The sequence below is a fragment of the Neolamprologus brichardi genome, chromosome 5, assembly GCF_056152115.1.
Source record: "Neolamprologus brichardi isolate AB-2024 chromosome 5, ASM5615211v1, whole genome shotgun sequence".
NCBI lineage: Eukaryota > Metazoa > Chordata > Actinopteri > Cichliformes > Cichlidae > Neolamprologus > Neolamprologus brichardi.
The window spans coordinates 32872666-32898305 of record NC_142108.1 but is presented as its reverse complement, the minus strand read 5'-3'; the positions used below and the strand labels follow the sequence as shown (position 1 = coordinate 32898305).

Below are 25640 nucleotides of genomic sequence, written 5' to 3'. Positions count from 1 at the left end.
GTTCAGGAGCAGAAGTCCCATTGTAAACATATCATGGCAGACCCGACGATGTTTGCATGAACACGCTTTTCAGCATCTCTTTATCGACCACCTTTCACACACGGTTGCTGTACGCATACAGCCGGCTGTAGCTTTTCAGCTCACAGCCCGACACACACCACCAACAACACAACAGCAGAGAGAGCACAGACGTAAAGGCGGCGAGGCGTGATTGCGGGTGCCGCTCAGGTGCGTCCGCCTCCCCTGCAGCGGCGCTGCAGACCACACCCCGCCACACACATTAATCAGGTAAAATACATAGTTAGGACGAATTTTGCAAATATCTATTTTTCACTTTTTAGCAGCATAGAGCTTTTTTACAATTATTTTTTAAAAGTCAGGTCAAGGCTCCAAAAGCCCAAAGGTGATATAACAGTTTTTGTTTGCTGGATCATTTTAGTTCAGCTTTCCTTTTGTAATATTTCTTTAAGAGTTCAAAATGTGTTAATTACATAAATAAAATGTAATTTTCTCTGTAGCACTTCATGGATTTCATAAGCAACACCTTAGTTGTTCAAACAAGGCATAAAGGTAAAAAACAATATATACAATGTTATCTTCATTTTAGATTTCAAAAAGTATTTGCGGCTCCCAGAGTTTTCTTTTGCGTGGAAACCGAGTCCAAATGGCTCTTTCGGTGTTAAAGGTTGCTGACACCTGTATTAGTGTATCAGCTCATACATTAACGTTTGATGATGTAAAGATCAGTGACATCATCACAAACAGGGCTCACCCCCGAGGTTTTCTCCTGTCCCGTCACTAAATGTGACCTCAAAAGGGGAGCAAAACAGCCTGCTGTATTAGACTTATTATGATTGTAAATGTGATCGTGGATGTTTTATAATCACAAAATCAGAAAACCCATTAAACAGCTGTATGTCTGAGATATGGGGACACAAAATCATTTATTTATTTATTCAGTGTTTATAGCTGCATCACAGAGATTTAATTTATTAACATCAATATAGAAAGACTGCTCAGACTTCTCTCTATTATATGTTATTTTAAATTTGCTGCTATGTTTATATCATTAAGTTTTCTGTGGGTTGCAGCAACAATTAGGAACTTCGTATGTTGGGCTACTCCCATCTCTGGATTCAGGGACCACAACGGGACATAATGACACCTGTAAGAAGTCTTATATACAAACAAAATCATTTATGAGTTGAATTCAGATTAAAGTTGCTTTTTGCTTCAGTTTCAGTGAATCTGACATTTTCCACATATTTGACGTTTTTTTGAGTTCATTATTTAATCTTTTGTTTCCTTGAAGACGTCACTCTTTGCATTGAATCTGAGAATATTATTTACGTTTTTCAAAAGCAATAAGAAACATTTAATGATTAAAATACCACTCACCATTCAAATGTACATTGATTTCCTTTTGTGTCTGATGATTGATGTCCTTCTGTGTGGCGACACAGCGATAGTGGCCACTATTTTTCACAGTAGCTTTGAGGGTGATGTTGAAGCGACCTCCTTGTTCAGACTCCTGTGGCTCCTCAGAAGGAATGATTTGATCATTACTGTCCCACCACTCGACTGTAGGCTTGGGATGAGCATTCTTAACATCACACTGAAGCAGCGCCCCGCCATTTCTTTGATCATGACTTGTGACATAAAGCTCTGCTGCTCCTGTGAACACATAACAGACAGATTATGTGAGAACAATCACAGTTAATCAGTTATTTTTCCTGTTCAGCTACTCTAAGTGCAGATGTGGGTTATAATGTGTTTGAGAACAAAAAGCGGAGTACTGCGTTAACTTTTCTAACATCACAGCTCTGATGTTTGAGGACAAATTTAGTTTTTACTCTAAACAATATTTTTGACTCACATAAAGAAATTTTTACACAGAAAAAGTTTGGATGTCCCAGAGTTTGTCTAAGAGTTATATAAAAGATTTAAAAAAAAAAAAAAATTCAGACATTTAATAATGTAATAACTGTGGAGGTTACAAAAAATATCATCAACAAAAGCTCTCCAAAATAAAAATACATTTGAATCCACATTTCTCCACATAATTTAAATTTTTAATTACACTGAGAGGGATGCCATACAGTTTGAGCAAAATCTCATCAGGTAGTTTCTACTGGACTGAACAGCTACGTCTAACGAACACAGTGCCCAGATCAATAACAGATTTTTGGTTACTGAACTAATAATTAATTAGATAATGTAGCAAAAAAACACACCAAATATTTACATATACATTTACAAATACAATTAAAACAGTTTTATTTCCCTGAACTGTTTATAAAAAAATAATCAGTAAATGCTTTGCAGGGTTCTAACCAAAAGACAGTAAAGTCGTTGATGGATCAAGTTTTAACTGAGCCTCACCACAAACGGAACTCACCTGGGACGTTTCGGACCTTTAACCTTTTGAAACGCAGAGGTTGTATGCGACCCAAGTTTACATGTAAAAACTAATAAACTATCATACTGCATATTTTCATGATGACCGGAAGCACCGATACAGACATTTTTACGTCATTTGAAAGCTCAGACGTTCGTTTTTCAGCAGATTCGTGAACATCAGTGAAGCATTTACGACATAAAAACAGTAACGTCTTCATTTACGGCAGTAAATCGTCATTAACCTTACTGCTAGCCTGTGGCATCACCGATAAAAGCCGTTTACTGGAATGATAAACATGTTTAAAAGACAAACACGAGCTCGATTTAAAGAACAAAACTCCGCAAATTAACTTCAGCTCGTTTGAGTTTAGCCGGGAGTAAAAATAAGCTGAAAAAACGTGAATTCATTCGCTCGTAAAGTTTTATCGGAGCTACACAAACTTCTAAATCTGCGACATTAAAACCAATTTTTAAGTACTGATAAATATTTTATCAATCAAGTCCGGTATCTCTGAAATCTCTAAACGCCCACGAGCAGAGTTAACCAATCGGTATCTTTCTCCTACGCTCTGAAGACCGATCAGCCAATCAGAAAAGTGAAGCTTCACACTAGCTATAAGCGCGTTTGATTGACAGCTACTGTCATATAATAGAAATTAACGGCAGTAAAACCGCAGTCAGTTTGTAGCCGAGAAAATCACCTGTCTGACCATATATGGAAGTTAACGTAGTTAGCCTCGGTGTTACAATGGAACGAAAAGAAATCAAATAAAACTGTTTTATCCGTCGACAAAGAAGCGATTAAATTATAATAAATGTGTAAATCTTTATTTTAATTATTCAATGCATCATTTTGTACTTGAATTTAGCATTTAGGAACATTTGAAATGCAAAAGAAGTTGAATGAATCCTCATTATTTGTTAACTTTGGAGAGATTTTTATGGAGTTTCGAGGCAATTGGTTAGAGATACTCTGCTTTGCACTTTGAAATACACTCTAATATCTTAGAGCTACTTCTATATATCAGAATGAAACTTGGCACATTTATTGTAGACAAAATGAAGATGACATCCAGTAAATTTCAGCCTTGTAGCCCTCATAATGACTGATTAACAGTCTTTAACAAATGAAGTAAAAGCTTAAAAACATCAAGGCTTCGGTCATTTCCTGCATAATCTTCAGACAGATGATCTGTGTTAGAGCTAAAGGTAAAACTAACAGACTACATGAAATATTTTACAGATGTTACTTCACAGTGATCAAACAGGCAGGTATCAGATATTTATGGTTTGGAAATTATTACAAAGTTGAGCCTGGTAGTTACAGACATACAGACGTGCACATGATTGTGAGAGGCTCTAACAAGTTAATACGGGCTCTGAAAGGAGAAAAAACACACATGTTAGAGGTGACTGTGGTCTCATCAATTTGGCAGACAGATAAAACTGATGAAAATAAACTTTGAAGTGTTATCCTGCTATATTAGATAAGTTTTTTATGATCCCAAAAGAAAGCACAGTCACAGATTAAAAAAAAAATCCTTAAACATTTAAACTGGAGGCTGTTTTATGCTGGTGGATGGGTGATAATCACACAGTGAGTCACACTTTGAACAGCTGTGTGTCTAAAATATAAGAAAGTAATATTTATTCAGTGTTTATAGTTTCATTCGCAGAGATTTTCTTTTCTTTCTTTTTTTTTTTTTTGAAGACTCCTCAAATATTTGATAAATTGACATATGCAGGACCAACATGCACATAGGAGGTTAAGTTTCCAAAAGCACCTCATAGCTGCTATTCTCAACAGAGTTAGGAAAAGAGAAGAGGCGTGTGCTGGTTTTGTGGCCTTACAGCATATGTAATTGTAAGATTTTACTTTTTAGGAAGAAAATATTTAAACAAATGTCACAAATGTGAATTATAAAGTCTGCAGAACACAATTTACTTTGCAAATTGCACAAAATGATGTCTTCTGCCTGTTGTCTTTTCTTTATGGGGGCGACGTTATGAGATCAGATGGTGCAGTACCAAAACTCTGTCCTAAAACTCTTCAGTCATGCTGGGTGAAGGCGACCCCCACTTCAATAATACAGGGATTTCCCCCAAACAGAGCAGAAATGAACTGAACTGAGATGCGGATTTCTCTCTGCTGAATCTTTGTAAATAAATTATAAGAGAACTGCAGCTGCATCCAGAGAACTGCAGGTACACGTTTCAGGAAGTCCAGGAAGACTTGAGAAACATGTTTAAATTGAACACAGGTGCTGAGAACCAATGTGGTTTTGTATTGTTTTATTTGATCAATATTTTTCAGTAACAGTTTGATCAGATTTAGCTGTTTATATTTATATTATATTTATATTATATTTAGTTTTAGGAAATCTTTCAGTTTCACAAATGTGAAAAAACTGTTTAAATAAGTTATCAGTACTTTTAGGATAATTAGGAGAATTAAGCAAATAATAAAGCAAAAGTTAATTCAAAACACCAAAATGGGGACGGTGAAAGAGTCAGCTTGAGATACCATAACAGGACGTCATTAACCAGTTAGTGATGTCATGGTGGCTATGTCCAGCTTTTATATACAGTGTATGTTTGGGGTTTACCCGGATTATCTCAGTTTGCTGTACCAGAAACACATGTGAGCATCAGACTGGATCATAGCTTCTGCATCCACAGGTCCACTGAGGTCTGTGTGATGTAAAGTTCCTCACAGAGTTGAGACGTCACAGAGATTTTATTTTGTTTAGTGACGACTCTGCGAGCGCGTCAGATTTCTGATAAGTAGACAGGAGCAGGACCAGCATGCAGATGGGACGTCTCAGTTTTGTCCACCAAATATTGCAAATATCACTACAGGTGTGCTGTAGGGGTGAGACCCAGATGTGCATGCTGACTGTTTCCTCTGTAAATAATCAGCTGATTTATAACAGCACTCACCAACAACAAGCTCAATCCTGAATGTTTTTCCTCTGGTTGGAAAGTTACAGGTGTAGTTTCCTCCGTCCTCCACTTGAGCATTTTTTATTCTTATGGAGGCGTTGCCGTGCTGCAGATGTGGAAAACGTGAGACTCGATCTCCGAGGGCAGGACTATGATCCTCCCCAGTATCACGTATATACACCTTCTTTTCAGTTCCTTCCTTCGTCCACACAAACCGCACATGCACAATGCTGGTGCCGAGGGAACAGGGTAAAATGGCATCATCACCTTCTTTCACAGTCACAGGTCCCTCTGAAAGACAAAACATGAATTAAACAGTGAGTTCACTCTTCAGTTTAGTTCCTCTTCACATTTTTCTGTGGTCCACGCCCCACTGCACAGTTTGAATGACAGGTTTAAATGGAGGGTGAAGAAGCTGAAGAGTTTGATTATATTTCTAATAGAAACTTGATAAATAGTATTTTGTGTTTTATAGTTATTTTGGCCTCTGGTATTGGTTTCTTATTTTATTATTTGTGCCTTTAATCCTTGTTAGTGATTGATGACTTTCGGTTTATTACTTCCTCTTTGTATTTCCTTTCTCTGCACTCAGTCTTGTTTTGTCTCTTTTTTCCATGTTTGTCTTTCTGTGAACATTTCATATGTTTGACTTCTTGTCTCTGTGTCAGTGATTTCCTGTTTTATTTTAGTGATCCTTGTCCAGTGTGTTTAGTGTTCAGTTTTACTTTCCTCAGTTTTATTTTCCCTGATGAGTTTCATTTTTGTTGCCAGGTGTGTCTACTGTCTCTAATCACCTGCTGTGGGTTTACAGCCCTTGTCTATCCTCAGCCTTTTTCACATCAAAAACGCTGTGGGTAGTTTGTTTGTTGTAAGTTTCAGACCTGCCAATGAGTCTGGATTTGGGGTCCTAGCTCTTCCTGAAATACCACAAGGATCATTGTGAACTGTGAATCATGTTAAACTGTTCCAGTAGTGTCCAAGAATAAAATATGGAGCTAGAAATGAGTATAATAGCTCACCTTTACTGTATTTATTACATTTATGTTTTCAGAAGTCAGTCAGTCTCTGAATTGGTCATGATCGACTCAGGGCTGGACCAATTACAGCCGAGGGGGTCAGATGCACCCTCCCCCTTTGCTTGCGCAACGGCTCTGAAAGTAATCTTATCACCAGTATCTGCTTTAATCTGGACATTTGAGAGTTATACCAGAAAGCCAAGTAGTACAGGAGTTACAGTATCCAGAGTCATACGCAGTAAGGAGGTAAAATTACTAAATAGATGTCGACTCCTTTTGGAGTAGCTGCTCTGAAGATGATATCAGTGGGAGAGTTATATTCTTAAACTCAGTTACAGCGCTTTCAGAAAGACATCTACTGTGATGAAGTCTACTCCCCACTGCTGTGTAATCAATTATTGTAAATTTAAATGTTATTATGAAATGATCAGACAGGAGAGGGTTTTCAGGAAACACTGTTGTTCAGTTTCTATGTCATATGTTAAAACAAGAACATATGTGTGGAATTACACAACATCAATAAAATAAAGTCACATGCAGCCAGTCAACGCAACAACAACCAGCAGCTAAGTGCACCAAGAAACCAGAACACAGTCTTAGGTCTCTGCTTAGCAAACCCTGCAGCAGCTCTGCTCCTGAAACTGACAGTTTGGAGGCGGAACATGAAGGAAGAAGGCACTCATGTCATTGGTCACTTTCAAAGCAGCCACGCCACAGCCTCTGTGATTGACAGGCCCAGTTACTGCGTTAAACCGGGGTACATCGGGGACACAAACTCTGTGTTTATAATTTCGAAAATGAACGTTTGCCGAATTAACTGTCAACACTTATACTGGTGACTATTACTGGATTACTTTAATGATGAAGAAATCATAAAAACTGACAAATCGAAGGACTTTTTGTGGGTTTTCAGGAAGCAACACACAAACCGCTGACACGTCACATCTAAAGACATCTCCAAATGAACCAATGAGTATCAGAAATAATCAAGAGGATACTTTCATTTTATTGATCTGCTACAGTGATCAAACCAGCTCCTCACTATGTCCTGCGTTACGCGTGTATACTGGGTATTACGGTAAGGGAAACTGAGCTCGGATTTCAAACTAAAAGCAGTTTGTGATTTCATCATTAAACAGCATGTATCCAGTCATTAGTGATATAATAAATCATGAAATACATAAAAATATAGAAATTGTTGTTAAAAATGTTAGAATTGTAGATACTATATATTGGCGACTATCAAACTTTTGAGTTGCCAAAAGTCAAAGTTCCAGTTTAAAAACTCCTTTATTTGTTATCAATATCCTTAAAACCATAGAAAAACTGTGATCAAAACATTCCAGGCTTGAGCGGTCAGCAAAAGTCAACTTGACCCGCCACCCACTCATTCACAAAAATTCCCTTGGGCTGTGAACAGCTGATACAGCAATCACTACTACTATTATCAACACCACATGAGCCAAAGCTACACCTATCCACAACACTATATATAAAAACAAATTTTACTATGCTTTGTTGACACATTCATTTGAATTGTTATACATTACTATCATAATAAAGATATTACTTTAGTTTAACAATTTTTATAATTATTTTTGCTACTGTTATTGCTACAATGATTATCACAAAGACTGGTACTATTGCTATTATTATGGCTGGTTAACTGTTATTAGTATTAAACTCCAGCATACCCTATGATGGAGTTCATTGTTTTCAATTGTATTTTCATTCTGACTTCATTCTGAAGGTACAACTTCATATAATTGTGAAAAGCTATCACAGAGAGACAGTCAATCATTAATGCTCACATCGACACATATCATTATGATCAATATTAACAGCTCCAGTGGTATACACATTCACCTAACAAGAGAAAGTTTCCTGCTCTGATGAGGAGGCGTCACCAAAGGAGTCCAAATGTACAGAACTGCCTGCTGTGAAGACCTCTTGTGAATAATGCAGCATTCAAAGTAGCTTCTTTATGGTGTCAGAGCTCAGTTTTTCAAAATAATAATAAAATTCCACAAAGTTATAAAATATTTATTTTCTTATCTGATTTTAAATCCAAATTTAGAATGGATTTTGAGGAAATTTAGTGTCTTCACAAATTAATTTCACTTCTGATTGACACGGACTTAGATTTCAATTTATGCCACAATTTAAGTTATTATTGGTCTATACCTGTAAACGTATAGTGAAAGAAAGGGGACTGGAGACGAGTGCTCTGTGTACCATGGAAAGTTTAAGGGAGGATTCAGGGTCACCTGACCCAACCTAACCGTAAGCTTTATCACAAAGAAAGTCTATTTAAACAAATGAACAATACAGTGTTTGAATCCAAACTGGGGCTGTTGAAGGACATAACCTTGTTAAAAAATTACCACAGGATTTCTCACAGTAATCCTGTGTGGGTTCTCTCCTGATACTCTGGCTTCCTTCCGCAGTCCAAATACATGCAGGTAGTGTGGTTAGGTTAACTGGTGTTTCTAAATTTCCCATAAGTGTGAATGTGAGTTCCTGTCTGTGTTAGCCTGTGATAGACTGATGACCTGTCCAGGGTGTACCTGCCTCTCACCCTGTACAGCTGTCACGACTCTGATAAGGACAAGCTGAAGAGGATGACTAGTGTGAAAAATGTGCATGACAAGTTTTATGTTAACCACTAAATATTTTTTAAAAAGAAAAGAAAATATATGCTCAGCAACCTTTATTAAAAAATGGATAACAGCAGATCTTTACCTGTGATATGAGCGTTTAAGGCTGCTGTGTCGATTTTGTTTTCTGTATTTCATGCATACTAGGTATTCTGGTAAGAGAAACTAAGACATGGTTTAAAAAAAAGCAATCATGAAGCTTACATTTAGATCTACAGTATGAACCCTCACAGTCTTACCCAGTCATTATCAAGTTAGCCTGATGTTGGATTTCAAAGTAAAAGCCCTTTGAAATTTTAAATCATATATATATATCTCTATCTCTCTCTCTCTCTATCTATATCTATATCGAGAGAGAGAGAGAGAGATAGACAGTGGGGCAAAAAAGTATTTAGTCAGCCACCGATTGTGCAAGTTCCCCCACTTAAAATGATGACAGAGGTCAGTAATTTGCACCAGAGGTACACTTCAACTGTGAGAGACAGAATGTGAAAAAAAAATCCATGAATTCACATGGTAGGATTTGTAAAGAATTTATTCGTAAATCAGGGTGGAAAATAAGTATTTGGTCACCTCAAACAAGGAAAATCCCTGGCTCTCACAGACCTGTAACGTCTTCTGTAAGAAGCTTTTCTGTCCCCCACTCGTTACCTGTATGAATGGCACCTGTTTGACCTCATCATCTGTATAAAAGACACCTGTCCACAGCCTCAACCAGTCAGACTCCAAACTCCGCCATGGCCAAGACCAAAGAGCTGTCGAAGGACACCAGGAAAAGAATTGTAGACCTGCACCAGACTGGGAAGAGTGAATCTACAATAGGCAAGCAGCTTGGTGTGAAAAAATCAACTGTGGGAGCAATCATCAGAAAATGGAAGACATACAAGACCACTGATAATCTCCCTCGATCTGGGGCTCCACGCAAGATCTCATCCCGTGGGGTCAAAATGATCATGAGAACGGTGAGCAAAGATCCCTGAACCACACGGGGGGACCTGGTGAATGACCTGCAGAGAGCTGGGACCAAAGTAACAAAGGTCACCATCAGTAACACACTACAACGGCAGGGAATCAAATCCCGCAGTGCCAGACGTGTTCCGCTGCTGAAGCCAGTGCATGTCCAGGCCCGTCTGAAGTTTGCCAGAGAGCACATGGATGATACAGCAGAGGATTGGGAGAATGTCATGTGGTCAGATGAAACCAAAGTAGAACTTTTTGGTATAAACTCAACTCGTCGTGTTTGGAGGAAGAAGAATACTGAGTTGCATCCCAAGAACACCATACCTACTGTGAAGCATGGGGGTGGAAACATCATGCTATGGGGCTGTTTTTCTGCCAAGGGGACAGGACGACTGATCCGTGTTAAGGACAGAATGAATGGGGCCAAGTATCGTGAGATTTTGAGCCAAAACCTCCTTCCATCAGTGAGAACTTTGAAGATGAAACGAGGCTGGGTCTTCCAACATGACAATGATCCAAAACACACCGCCCGGGCAACAAAGGAGTGGCTCCGTAAGAAGCATTTGAAAGTCCTGGAGTGGCCTAGCCAGTCTCCAGACCTCAACCCCATAGAAAATCTGTGGCGGGAGTTGAAAGTCCGTGTTGCTCGGCGACAGCCCCAAAACATCACTGCTCTTGAGAAGATCTGCATGGAGGAATGGGCCAAAATACCAGCTACTGTGTGTGCAAACCTGGTAAAGACCTATAGTAAACGTTTGACCTCTGTTATTGCCAACAAAGGTTATGTTACAAAGTATTGAGTTGTATTTTTGTTATTGACCAAATACTTATTTTCCACCCTGATTTACGAATAAATTCTTTACAAATCCTACCATGTGAATTCATGGATTTTTTTTTCACATTCTGTCTCTCACAGTTGAAGTGTACCTCTGGTGCAAATTACTGACCTCTGTCATCATTTTAAGTGGGGGAACTTGCACAATCGGTGGCTGACTAAATACTTTTTTGCCCCACTGTCTATCTCTCTCTCTCTCTCTCTCTCTCGATATAGATATAGATATAGATATAGAGAGAGAGAGAGAGAGAGAGAGAGAGATATATATATATATGATTTAAAATTTCAAAGGGCTTTTACTTTGAAATCCAACATCAGGCTAACTTGATAATGACTGGGTAAGACTGTGAGGGTTCATACTGTAGATCTAAATGTAAGCTTCATGATTGCTTTTTTTTAAACCATGTCTTAGTTTCTCTTACCAGAATACCTAGTATGCATGAAATACAGAAAACAAAATCGACACAGCAGCCTTAAATGCTCATATCACAGGTAAAGATCTGCTGTTATCCACCCACTAGACCAGACGCCTGAACAGGCTCCAGATTGCTGCCTGTTTATTGCCTTATGTGTGTTGCTAGGCATCACATTTTGTATGTAAATAGCTGTATTTAATGTAGGCACATTAAATTAGCGTCACATGTTTTTGGTTTGAGGGAGCAAATCTTTTGTAGCCGCTGCGCTGATGTGATTTATTCTGAATGATGTTGGATACTATGATGAAGTGTGGAACAACAAATGCAACCAATGGTGAGCAATAAACGGACAAGATAAGTACGGCTAGAGATACTGGACTTACTCAACACCACAAGTTTTATTCGTAACAGTGGCATCGCTTTATTCCACCCATCAACTACCTTCAAACGTACTCAGCCTCTACATCAATACGTTTCTTACCGGATTGATCACCAAAGGTCAGTCAGGACAGAGTCATGAAACAGAACCACATAAAGAGAAGTGGTAGAAAGTCCACGTCTGCAGAAATCTGCTGGGGATCAAAAATAGCATCGATCTAATATAACGAAGCTCGCAGCCACTCCTCTTAGAGTTTCTGTTCTCTAAAAGCAGTAAGCCTACACTTCCGGTGTAATCTGTCACCACTTTTCAGTGACAGTTACACAGAAGATGTGACAGGAGAAAGATTCATGACCAGAAATGACTGGTTATGGTAAAACTCTTTGTGCAGAGGCTGAGGTAGAAACAGAGGATTCACTCCTTTCTCCAGAATCAGCAGGTTCAAAGGTTAAGGCCAGCCTCAGTTTCTCTCTCTCTCACACACACACACACACACCTTATATTTTAGGCCACATTTCCTCAGCACAGCATCATTTGTATTATAATAATTTATTTTACCCTTTAGCTACACACTGTGTGCACAATTATTAAGCATCGTATATTTTATTTTTGAAGGTTATTGTTATTGTTGAATGTCTACAGAGATCTTGGTCAGTCCAATGATATTATCTTAAGTCAAAACTGAATATTTAAGAAAGGAAAAATATGAGAATGTGTGTGTGGATAAATATTAGGCAACAGCTCCTGGACACTCTTCAGAGAGGTGTACGGTTCTACTTCAACATAATTCTGCTGTTTTAGAAGGACCCACAAATTCTCCACAAGCTTTAGTTCAGGTGATGAAGGGGTCGTGTCACTCTTTCATCTTTCAGGTCTTTTCTGGAAAGCCGTGCAGTGCAGCGCTGTGATACATGTGATGCGTCGTCTTGCATGAAAATCCCGTCTTCTTGAAAGATGCAGACCTTTTCCTGTACGTCAGCTTGAACAAAGTTTCTTCAAAAACTGTGTTCATTGTAAAGTAAATGCAGTTTACAGAAAAGGGGATATGTTTTGTTTTTTGTAGTTTGTATGAATGTCTAAATGTAGGTTCCTGAATGTTACTTTGACTGTGTTATACAGGTCAGGTATTTTGGGTGTACGGTTCATTGAAGAAAAGTCCAAAGATGGCGAGCCACCCCTCCAGGATTCCTTGAGCTCATTGTTCTGAGAAGGAAGTTAAATTCTTTGGACGAGCCTCAAACTGTACAAAGTCTACTTAAGTGGTTGGACAGAATTGACCTCACTGCTCCTTTGCACATCCTGCCAGAAGTGGTCTCATTGCTGGACTCCCACTGCAAGGTGTGGTCTGACACAAGAGACTGAGCCAAATCCTCTGGGGTGTGGTTTGTTTATTATTTTCCATGATTTGGGTCCCAGTTTTTCCTTTCATGTAATGTTGTTTCCATTGTATGTATATGACATTATTCTTTTGTGAAGTTTATAAAATCAATTTCTCAGTGTTTCATTAGTCACTCAATTTGCTCAGTCAAACATTAACTGTTGGCCCAGCACAACATTCAAATCTGTATCCCAAGTTTAGAAAGGGGTGTTACACCTACAGTTACAAAATAATTGAGTTGCCTTACACATGTAAACACTGCTGTGTTTTTCTGTTTTCCATGTAATGCACATTATTATAAACTGTAGGAGTGAAAATTAATTTCTGGTCTTTGCTCCCATTACTTGTCTCACTGGTCAGTGGTGTTGCAGAGCTGTGTTGTTGTTCTGTCTGTAAGTCGACTAAATATCTGAAAACATGCAAATTCTAAAAACGTTATAACTCTTCACTCAGTCCTCACGCTGAGTGCTTAGAGCGGAGTCTCGTTCTGCTCCTCAGGAATGAAACTGGGATTTGAACACAGACATTTGAACATAGTTAAAATGTCTGTGTACCTGCCAAAAGTGCACACAGATATTCATGTATTTTCTTGTTTCTATTTTTTACTTCTCTTTATCAGAGCCATGTGCACCACATCTGTGAGAATGTAACTGCTAATGTGAGCGAGCTAATACTCCAGACTTTAATGATTACCTACAGCCTGAGAGGAAAAAAATAGCTCTGTGTGTGTGTGTGTGTGTGTGTGTGTGTGTGTGTGTGTGTGTGTGTGTGTGTGTGTGTGTGTGTGTGTGTGTCAGCTCTTTCAGTTTTTGTGAGTCTTGAGTTTTCATTTTGTTGGTCAGTATAACGTAAAGCTATAGTGTCTTTAAAGCTTCATGTAGCGACACACACTTAAATTTCCTATTCAGAAGCAAACGTTAGACAGTTGGTGTCTCAACAGGAAAGAAAAAGGATGTGTGTTTCAGGAAGCAGCGCACAGACCGCTGTCGATGAGGCCACACCTAAAGTTAAAGACATCTCCAAATGAAAGGTTTCTCTAATAAGTGACCATAAATAATCATGATGTTGAAAACATGATCGCCTGAAAATGTTGACTTCGGTTTGTCTTGTTTACCGTAATACTCATGTTGCACACTTGGACAAATGACACTTCCAGGCGTGCATGAGTTCAGAATCGTTCTCTTTACTTGCTCATTTGCAACTGCAAATACAAAACACAAGCACTTCAGTTCAGCGTAGCTGCACTCTGCAGGCTATCTGTGCAGTAGAACACACAGGACCCTTTTACACATAACTACTGAACACGTGTTAACAAAGTACTCATTTACTCAGTATTTTCCTACCAATGTTCATATTACAATATTCTGCACACTCGTATGCTCCTCCAACTAGTATTGTTGCGCATAGAGACTACCCTCTCGATCCCCTTATTAATCATTTGCGATGTGACGTCCCGTTTAACACCAGTTCAGGTACATCATGTAAATCACAAACTCCGACATTAGCGTTGTGTTCCATTAATGACAGTACCAGTACCTTACTCTAATACATTTCTCATACGTCAACATCATTCTGTTTATCAACACATTACTTGTGCTCACGTGCAAATACAAAACACAAGCACATCAGTTCAGCGTAGCTGCACTCTGCAGGCTATCTGTGCAGTAGAACACACAGGACCCCAAAGCTGCCCGATTCAGTGCCTGCGTGAGCGCCACCCGTGGGAATCATCATTGATCAGAATATCCTAGCTGGATTGCCAGTTATCACAGTATGTGTCAGAAATAGTAATAAAGAACTGAACGCATAATGTAACAATGATAAGAATGCATGAAATTATGGAGAGGGGGGGGGGGGGGGGGGGGGGCAATATCAATTACAATACTTCCATCTGTGTCCACCCATACATGAGTCCCACACTCAGTATACTCACATAAAGCAAAACAATGCGGACAGCTGCGTTAAAAAAATCAAGTGATGGGTACGGATGGTGCAGGCATCCACCCACGAACCCAGCAGCCTGAACAGCCTTAAGGCCCCACACTGCTGCGTGTTCACAGACACTCCATTGTTCCATGACTGCGCGTGCACCTATGATCAGTAAATAAATAATAAATGAACGATTTTCTTACCGGATTGATCACCAAACGTCAGTCCGGACAAAGTCAGGAAGCAGGAGCTCATAAACAGAAGTGGTTGAAGCTCCATGTCTGCAGAAATCTCCCAAGATTGTGAACACAGTATCTCTCGAAAATAACGGGACTCACAGCCTCTCCTCTCTGCGCTCTGACGCAGTTTTGAACACTTTCGAAACCGAAAGTGTGCAGCGGGTCATAACTGCACGTCAGAGCATCAGCGCATTTTAGCCTTAACTTGTAATAACAGTGACAGTTACACTGACACATTAAAATGTCTAACTGCAGCAGAAATAAACAGTTTTGTTTTTGTTTTTTTGTTGTTGTTTTTTTTATAAAGAAGAAAAAAAGGTTTGTTATCTTTATGAGCAGTTCCCAATTTTCCAAAATTGTTTGTGTGTGTGTGAGTGTGTCTGAGAGAGAGAGAGAGAGAGATCAGAAACTAAGGAAAATACAGATGATTCTGTGATATTAACATTATGATGCAGCTTTGTTCGGCAGCTGCAGTCACAGCGAACACGGTGTGTGTCTGTTCGCGTCAGTGAACGGAGATACTGGGTTTACCATAAAACAGCGTCTGTGTGTTTCAGACTGACAGCGTGAGGTGATCTGCAGTAAACTTAAGGAGCGCTAAAAGTGATAAAGTTGAAATAAAAAGGAGCAGTGTGGCAGAAAAGAGTCATGTTTTGATTGCAGTGTATTTATTGCAAATCTGTTTCTATAAAGATTCATAAAAATCATGCGCACAAACAAAAAAGAAAGGCCTGATACAAACTCCACTTCCTCCGTCTCGGCTCCCGCTGAGATCACAACATCCTGTTTTTAACTATCGTCCTGTCCATGTTGACCCCACCGACTTCCTGTTAATAACATTATTGCAGTTCTCTCATTCAGAATCATTAAAGAATTATTACTGTCACTAATTTTATTACACCTGTTAATTCTAAATACTGCATTTTAAGAAAAATGCCATGAGTGCTTTTACAAATATTTCTAAACTCTTTACTTTATCAAGGTTAGAATTTTAAATGTAACATTGCAACACTAAAAACTCCGTTTGTATGACCAAAACAGAGCAGAGCTGAGACCTGATTTAACACCGAGTCTGACATAAAGTTTCTTCTTTCTCCCAAATGAGATCACAGGATGGCAAAGGTGTGTTTTAAAATGTATCCTTCTGTTTTCATTGAAACAGCAAACTAACACAGTTCCGCATTAGCACTGCTTGCTATTTAGCCTCCTTTATTTATTCATATAATTCATTATTTATTTGTTTTGTTTTTACACATTTGGTTCCTCAGAACCGGAAAATCCAGCGTCATAAAAGAAAAACGTTTTTCATCAAACACTTCTCAGCCGTCTGTGCACTGTAAAAAAAATCCTTAAAAATACAGTACAATCTACTGTATAAACGTGAAGGAATTTTCCGTATTAGTCATTTACAGGTATTTTTCTGTATTTCTCAACTACTGCAATGGATTGTGGGAAAAAAGAACCCGAAAAGTTCTTTTTGAAAACTTGTGAGTTATTTTGTTCATGTATCAGCTGTTTAGTTGTTTTATGACAAGATGGATGCTGTCGTTATATTTTAGTATAGTGTTTGAGTTAAGGAGAATGAAAGAATATTTAACATTAATTGTACCAATGTTGTTGTGTACGAAGCACAAATTAATTTAAGTTTTAATTTATGAATTTTTGAGTACATGGTGTACTAGGTTGTAATTGCATAGAAATGTATGTTTAAGGATATAAAGAGCTATATTTAATGAGTTACAGTGGAAAGAAGTGCTTGGAAATAGTAATATAAACAGAAATTTCAATTTTTCTACTAACGGAAAATATCAGTTAATGATACAGAAAATATACTGTGAATAAAGGGAATTTTCCGTTTTATAGCTGAAGGAAATGTCCATAAATAGTACAGAGTATACTGTAAATCTACAGAATTTTCCGTTTTATCATTTACAGAAAAGTCCGTCAAACTTCCGTAAAAAAACAGAAAATGTACTGGCAGAAAATTACCAGGACATTTTCCGTTTTTCTACGGAATATTTTTTTACAGTGTGCTCATCAGTGCTTAAGATTTTTGACAAATCTTTTTATTCAAATACACAAAAAAGTTTGAATATTTTATGTATCAAAATGAATGATTACAGTTTCCGAAGGCTTTAAAAAAACATACAAAAATGAGTTTTATATGAATCAGATATAAATAGATTAAATAAGCTTATGCTTCTTCCTGCTCCTTTTTGAACATAAAAGTTATTTGTAGTTGTGGTTGCTCGTTTTCTTTTTGTTTTGCTTTGTTTATTTGTCTCTTTTAATTCTATGTTGTTGTACTTTTTCAACATGTTCAAAATAAAGATTCAATCAATCAATCCATCAATCAATCGATATTTGAAGTGTAACATACGAACAAAAACGTTTTTATGACATATTTTACACACTTTTACAGCAGGTGCACATACTTTTCCTAGAGCACGTGTACGCCACCGGAGACTGGCGGCTCTTGGTGGGAGGTGCAGGCGGAGAGGACTCGAGTTTATCTGCAAAGCTGCTTCACATAAAAACCTTAAAACACTGTTAGAATATTTCTAGTTGTTAATCTTTGTGCTGAGTGTCAATTTAGTTCAGTTAGTTTGTTACTCTGCTGTGTAGAAACTACATGTATGGCTATTAAGAGTTGTGTTGATTATGAGTATGATGCTACTTTATTGGTTGTTCTCTGGCGCCCTCTAGTGGGATTTACCGCATCGTGCTGCCTGGTGCAGAGTTGCTCTTCCTGAGTTCTCTTTTGTTGTTGTTGGTTCTTTAAAAGATTTGAACAGACCTCAGCTGTGTTTGCCTTTATTTGATACCTGTGCTGACTGCAAATGTTTTTCTTCTATTTCGCTCCCTGACAGTTTTAAACGTTAACAAACGAACAAAAAAACATTTTCATCTACTTGTTTTTGTGAGTTTCTACATAGTTTTCACATGAATGGAAATTTGACAATTTCTAAAACTGTAAAAGTTATAAGTTATAAAACTGCATTTCTCAATAAGTAGTGAATATGTTGGGATTGTATTCTGTTGTATTTACCTGTGAAAATGTGGCATCTATTTGTTTTATGTAAAAGAAAACGCACATTTGTGTCACCTTTGCTCACATGTCCTGAGCTAAACCGATCATACTGTCTGTGAAGTTGTTCTTTAATTGCACGAGTTGTCGGCGTTCTCGCTGCTGTATGCACAGGAGTGTGTAGTGTTGATCACACTGGGAGGTAGTGGTGAAGATGGTTAGATCATTATAGAAACAAACAAAATTGAACCTTATATTATTGTTTAATGATATAATGTGATATAGGAATAACATCAAAGGATGCAGCCTGGCTCCAGAACTCCAGAACTTTCACTATGTCAGAAGTCAGAGTTAATTAAAAGGCGGTTTCTCTGCAGCAGCTCACTGCTGAGAAGAAGAGCATAGAAACACATCATCTCAAGCACACGCTCACTCACGTGCACACACATGATTGACCGATGACACGGCCGATCTGTTGGCCCTTTAGCTCGGTCACAGACATTTATTTGACCCTTTAGTTCGGTCAGGTGGAGCAGCACCCCGGTGGTCATGTGAACTAACTCTCCCACAGAGAGCCATCAAGAGAGTGTGTTTATCACAGCAAAATGTGTGTGTGTGTGTCGTGGGAAAGGTCAAAGTCAGCAGTGGGTTGGGTGTCAGGGTTCACCTCACAGCATCGCTTCTAATCTCAGAACCTGAAATCATTCCCGGTTCTTCCTGAACTCATGTGAGCAGCTGCCCTGCTGCACCTTTGATTTCACTGCAGGGTGGAAAAAGGAAGAAAGTGGTACAGCCTGAGATCTGGTGTCTACTGAACCACACGAGGAGCTGTAGTTTAAAGACTCTGCATGGATAAAATAATGCTTTCAACAACAAGTACTATTTATTAAAACTACCAATGAGACAAACTGTCTTCTGGGAGTAAAATGCAAACTTGTGTTATTACATGTTTACATCACATAATTTCATTTGTGTGTGGACTCCACTGATCTGATGATTAAATATCAGTGGCTGTTACAGGGTAAATAAAGCTGAGTGAAGTCAGTAAGTTCAAATATCTGAGGAGTTTTTTACATTTAGTCGTGGTGCTGACAGAGTCTGAGGTGGTCTGTGCGGTGCTAGACGCCAGGCTATATTTGTACATGGATTCAAATATTTAAACTAGCTGAGGTCTGATTTCTTGGACATTTCTGAAAAGTAAAATCAAACATTTTTCATTTCTGAATCACTGAAAAGCAGCTTTGTCTTTATAGTAACACACAGCGAACAGATACGCAGACTGAACATGTTACAAGAGGTTTAAGGTGAAAATCTAAAGTGTATATGAACAGATTTACTGTGGATGCTTTATTTTAAAAGAGCTCTTAAATATTAAACATCCACCAGTAATGAATAAAAGAAAGGAACATCAAAAGTGCTCATGCTAAAGGAAGAACAGTGGTTGGAGATAAAATCACAACCAGAATTATTGTGCAGTAAACTTGCAGTTTTGTTGCCTTTGACATGTTTGCTTCAAACACAGGAGCAGGTGTGACTTTGGTCGGCAACAGAGCAATAATACTACTAATGATACTAATACTAATGATATTACTACTGCAACTACTACAACAACAACAACTAATAATAATAATAATAATAATAATAGAAATAAGTGCATCAGCTATGAATCTGCTACCAATTTGTAGCTGAATGGGTCAAGATGACAGTTACATGTTTGCACTGCTTTGCAGAAATCACAAATCTACATAGACATGAATTTAACATTAAATACACATTCACACATAAACTACTTACTGTCGAGTCAGAACCTCACAGATCTGAAACAGGAAATCAGTCAATCAAATTCCTCCACATGTAGTGATGTCGTTTTTGCAGGACAAAGTTGCTCGGCAACTTTATTCTTATAAAAAAATAAAACCATCAGATCTATTTCTGTATAACAAAGAGAGTTGCAAAGAGAGGCGGCGCAGACGAGCTGCACTCATCCACACAGACTCACTCAGACTGATTGCGTCGTGTTGGCATCTGTCTGCATTTATTTTATTAGATGTGAATTATTTAAACCTTTGTGATTGTTTGTAAACAGGTTGTTTTTCCATGTCAGCCAAAGACAGCGTATAAAAGGTGGATGTAGACTTCTGAAAAGTGATGCCAATGCAGAAGCGCCGTAAACATGAATTCTCTAGCAGACCAGCAGGGGGCGACTCCTCTAGAAGTCTGACTGTATAGAAGTTGAGAAAATGACCTTACTTGGACTGTGACCTCATTAAACAGTTTCCTGATGTTTACGGTCTCATTCTCAAGTTTGAGTTATTATTAAGTACAACATGTTGTTCATTTTGTAAATTATGGCCCCATCAGAGTGAAATACAGGACATGCTTCACTGTGGCTTAACTAATGGGCCATATGAGCCTCGGCTCCACCCTGTGCTCGTTACATCTGGCTGCAGCGTCCAAAAACCCCACAAAATCACAACCCTTTGGAAGTGTCTAGACATAAACAAAAAATTAATAATAATAATGGATTGGATTTATATAGCGCTTTACAATGCCACTATTCATTCACTCTCACATTCACACACTGGTGGAGGCAGCTACAGTTGTAGCCACAGCTGCCCTGGGGCAGACTGACAGAAGCGAGGCTGCCATATCACGCCATCGGCCCCTCTGGCCAACACCAGTACTAAAGTGTCTTGCCCAAGGACACAACGACCAGGACAGAGAGGCCGGGGATCGAACCGGCAACCTTCCGGTTACAGATACGCTTCCCAACCCCCCCTGAGCCACGGTCGCTAACTAATAATGCAGTTAGCTTTGTTCATTATCTGTATGGAAATTCTCAGCAGGAAAGAATGAGAATCAAAATACTTTATTAATCCCTTAAATTATGTTAGACACCACAACTTGAAACCAACGAATGCTAATGTTGATCCATAAATGATGGTGTGTAAATTCCTTCTCTCACCCTCACTGATGGCCCCGCCCCTCCCTGAGCCTGGTTCTGCTGGAGGTTTCTTCCTGTTCAAAGGGAGTTTTTCCTTCCCACTGGGGTGGCTGTAGCTCAGGTGGTAGAGCAGGTCATCTACTGATCGGAAGGTTGGTGGTTCGATTCCTGGCTTCCCCTAGTCTGCATGCCAAATATCCTTGGGCAAGATACTAACCCCAAATTGCTCTCCGATGCATCCATCGGAGTATGAATGTGTGTGAATGTTATCTAGAAAGCACCTAGAGAAATGTGCTTGTGCGAATGGGTGTGAATGGGTGAATGCACAAGTTGTGTAAAGCGCTTTGAGTACTCAGAAGAGTAGAAAAGCGCTATATAAGAACCAGTCCATTACCATTTACCACTGTCGCCAAAGTGCTGCTCATAGGGGGTCACATGATTGTTGGGTTTTTCTCTGTATGTATTATTGTAGGGTCGACCTTACAGTATGAAGCACCTTGAGGTGACTGTTGTTGTGATTTGACGCTATATAAATAAAACTGAATGGAACTGAATTAAATAAGCAGCTGATTTCTTACAGTTTATTATTATTTGTTATGTTGAGCACTTTTGCTGAAAATAATTGGACAAAATCAGACCCTGCAGCTTAAAAACTGTTCACAAAGCTGCAGCAGCATCAGCCTGACGAGGGGCCAAACAAGTTCACTTTAATTTCATTCACAAAATACAGCAACACCACACAACACAATAAAAACAGCAGCAGTTTTGAATTTAAACCCAGTGAGAGAATCAACAGTCTCAGGTCAGCTGGCTCTGCAGTTACAGCCTGGTATGAGCTCGTACCCTCCACACAGGCGCCTCCTGGCAGCCCTTTCTCACTCCGAGCCCTCTGCTGGCCTCTGTGCTCCCGCACATTGAATGGAGAAAAACAAACTGTTAGTTTGTTTAGGCTGAGACCTCAGTTTGTGTTAAAACAGCTTATTTAATAAGGTTAAAGGACCTTAGTCATTAGAATTACAATAAAAAGCAAATAGTGAAAATATGGTAATACTTTAAAGAAATGACTTTTACACTGATTTAAAAAAGGAAACAAAGAAAGTTTCTTCTTCTCTAATCTCTGATTTTTGTAGCTAACAAAGGCGCCATCACTAAGACTCAAATATATCTTTAAATGACAGGTTCAGTTTCCTGTGACCACCAGAGGTCACCTGACGGTATCAACGAGCTGCAACAAGCTGCTAAACATTTAGTTTAATGAGGCGACAGTTTCTTTTAGCCTTTCTTGGGCTGCAGATCACAGCAGCGACGTGTTTCTCAGCTAAAATCAAAAACGCTCTGTTAGTGTGAGACACTGTTGGCTGTGTGCTCGTGTGAGCTGATGTGCGTTTTGTCTCAACCACATAAAGTTAACACAGTCTGAACAAAAGAGCTTAAGACACACGAACAGCAGCAGCATGTGTGTGTGTGTATGTGTGTGTGTGTGTGTGTGTGTGTCTGTGTGTGTGTGTGTGTGTGTGTGCGTGTGTGTGCGTGTGACTAACCTTCCTGGGCAGTATCCCTGTGGGTCGATGCTTCCTGACAGGAAACGGCTTCACTTTCAGGATCAACAGTCCTGCTTGAACACATCTATACCTCCACACTGCTGACCTGAAGCCCTGACATACATCCCAGTGTCGACCACACCTCCATTATAAAAGCAGACCCTCACCCGCCCAGAGCTGTTGTGCTTTTAGTAATTATACAGTATTAATGAGTGAAAGGTTTTGTTTTGTAATGTTTTGTAATTGTGTATGTGATCCTTTATGATCAATAATAATATTTTCTTACTGATCATTACACGTGATGCTTTTGGTGCTATTCCACAGGTCAGGCTGTTTGTTTCTGCTGAGAAACGTTTCATTTGCTGGCAGAGCTCAGAATAAACACAAACATCATCATTTAATGGAAGTCAGGGCACGACTTGCCTGGTAGGGGGTGGGGAGGTGTCTACATGTCCCTCCTTCTGCTTAATCCAATCCCCAATGGGCTTAAAATTTATTCTCTTAAAACACACTGATGGTGGGGATGTTCATGATCACTTCCCAGTTTATCTTTTCATTAAGTCACTAAACACTGCTGTAAAAATATCACTAAATAAAAATGAAATTAAACGGATTCAGAGCATCAGGAGCCCGTTTGTGTGTGTGTGTGTGTGTGTGTGTGTGTGTGTGTGTGTGTGTGTGTGTGTGTGTGTGTGTGTGTGTGTGTGTGTTCTCTGAGGGGTTTCTGTTCGTTTCAGGAGTCTGCGGGAGGATGTGAAGGTCAGGAGGTTTCACATGAGGTCAAAGGTCATCACAACACACACACACATATTGTCTGGCAGTAGTTAGTATTTCACAGAAGGGCTGATGTTGAGTTTTGTGCTTCCTGAGTTTAAATTGAAGGTTTTTCTGATTACACAGAGGAGAAAATGAAAAAAGAGAGAAATGTCCTGATCATTCTTCCCCCAGAAGCAGAGCCTTTGTCCTACCGTGTGTGTGTGTGTGTGTGTGTGTGTGTGTGTGTGTGTGTCTAGGATTTACTCTGCTATACAGTACCTGTACCTGTGACGGGGCGTGCCCACCTGTTCCTCGTTACCTGCACTTTGTGTCCCCGGCTCTGAACAGTTCAGGCCAGAGTTTCTAAAAACTCGCTGTAACATCAGAACCTGCTGAACGTGTCCAGCTCCGTCCTCCAGTGAGTCTTTTCTATGTTAGTTGTTAGTTTTGTTGTTTTGTTTTGTTTTAGCATCCTGTTGTTGTTTTCAGATTTGCCTGATGACGTCTTCATGCAGTTTTAACCAGGTTACAAAATAACTCCACATATAGGTGGAGATGGCTGAGTGGAAAGACTGACTTCATTTCACTTTGAATTTTTTCCCCAGTTATATTTTTATTCTTTCAGCTTTTTGTTTGTTTGTGTATTTTTTCCAGTATTAGTTTAGATTTTGTATGTTTTGATTTTGGTTGACCTCAGTAAAATTTGGGGTCATTAAGCAAAACAAGACAAACAAAATATGATGAAAATGTTCTTCCTTACACAGTACGACTGAGCTTTGGATGGATCATTCTGTCTCTCACCCCAACCGGTCGCAGCAGATGGCCCCGCCCCTCCCTGAGCCTAGTTCTGCTGGAGGTTTCTTCCTGTTAAAAGGGAGTTTTTCCTTCCCACTGTCGCCAAAGTGCTGCTCATAGGGGGTCATATGATTGTTGGGTTTTTCTCTGTATCTATGAAGCGCCTTGAGGCGACTTTTGTTGTGATTTGGCGCTATATAAATAAAATTGAATTGAATTGTTTATTCATCCAAACTTCTCAGTTTGCCAACTTAGATATAAATGTTCCCGTGACATCTGTTTGCCAGATGACATTTTGCACCTTCTGCACGAGAGGCAAACTGACCTGGCACTGACAGGAGTCTCCTCTTGATAGATGTTAATGTTTAAATCTTTCAGTCCTGTTGGCTGTTTGTAAAAGAGCAACTCTGAGAGTTAAAGGTATCAATGAAAAAAGATGCACATGATCTCAGAAACACAACACCTCAGTGATCAACAGTAACTGTTCATCTAAAACTTTACATCGGACCAAAACCAGCTGTTATGTAACAATGGCAGAAGTCACTCTCACCATCAGCGAGCTGTTGTAGGCTTGGATAACACTCTCAGTGGGTATTTCCACATCCTGGGGATTTTCAGAATCGCAGCAGTTTGAGACTTGTTTGACTGTTTGATGATGATGATGGATTATATTCGCCGCGAGCTCATAAAGCATTTTTAACAACACGGTACGAGGCGTTTAATGTCTCCAGAGGCTCGTAAATACTTTCAGCTCAGAGTCTCGCTCTGCACACGACCCCAGACCGTCTGGGTACCTGAGGTAACTTCCTCTGATATGCACACAGTTACTCAAACACATAAACACATGCAGTTATAGCCTATGTACACATGACAAGGAGCAACTTCCAGAGCTGGAAGATTAAGCCAGACCGGAAGTGCACAAAATGACAGGAGCCTCATGGGATGGCTTCAAAAGCAGGTCAGTCCCCAGACTCCCATTTTAAAGGTTAGGAGGTGACTGCTGTATCCGTAACCTTTGGGGGCATTTTTATGGAGTTAGCTGACAAATAATATGGCTTTCTATGAGATGTAGGCCATCCAATAAAGTTTGTCCTCCAGTTTTAGTGAGTGAAACTTTATTTGTACATGTACAGACTGCACTATTGTTTCACCTGTTCATGCTGTTGGGAAACTGATCTGCTGAAAAATCAGGGTGGTAGAGGTTGTTTATTTGCTAAAATATAAAAAAAATTATTATTGTGGTGAAATTTAAATCATAGGATGCTTTTATAAGGTGTTGAAGGAGCATACATATATACTAGGGGTGCAACGATACTCATATCGATATTGAACCGTTCGATACAGTGCTTTCGGTTCGGTACGCATATGTATCGAACAATACAAAAATTTTAATTTATTTTATCAACTTTTCTTCTGACGATGCT

At 39.1% G+C, this 25640-nt stretch overlaps 1 protein-coding gene across 1 annotated transcript; it reads right to left on the bottom strand.

Moving 5' to 3' along the window:
- Nucleotides 1-1056: 1056 nt before the first annotated feature.
- On the bottom strand, nt 1057-15296 carry LOC148102858 (selection and upkeep of intraepithelial T-cells protein 1-like). The gene is made up of 4 exons (XM_087841119.1): nt 15117-15296; nt 5341-5634; nt 1399-1674; nt 1057-1176 (listed from the first exon to the last, which is right to left on the bottom strand). Exons 1-4 carry the CDS (start codon nt 15190-15192, stop codon nt 1070-1072), a joined length of 753 nt encoding a protein of 250 aa, XP_087697245.1. The 5' UTR covers nt 15193-15296; the 3' UTR covers nt 1057-1069.
- Between the last annotated feature and the right edge of the window lie 10344 nt (nt 15297-25640).

Bases quoted from the DNA above. Each gene is read 5' to 3' on its own strand.
- LOC148102858 (XM_087841119.1), bottom strand. From the start codon at position 15,192: ATGGAGCTTCAACCACTTCTGTTTATGAGCTCCTGCTTCCTGACTTTG. The intron at 1,675-5,340 runs GTGAGTGCTGTT...ATGTGTTCACAG, and splicing joins CAGGATTGAGCTTGTTGTTG to GAGCAGCAGAGCTTTATGTC. The intron at 1,177-1,398 runs GTGAGTGGTATT...TTTGTATATAAG, and splicing joins AATCAATGTACATTTGAATG to ACTTCTTACAGGTGTCATTA.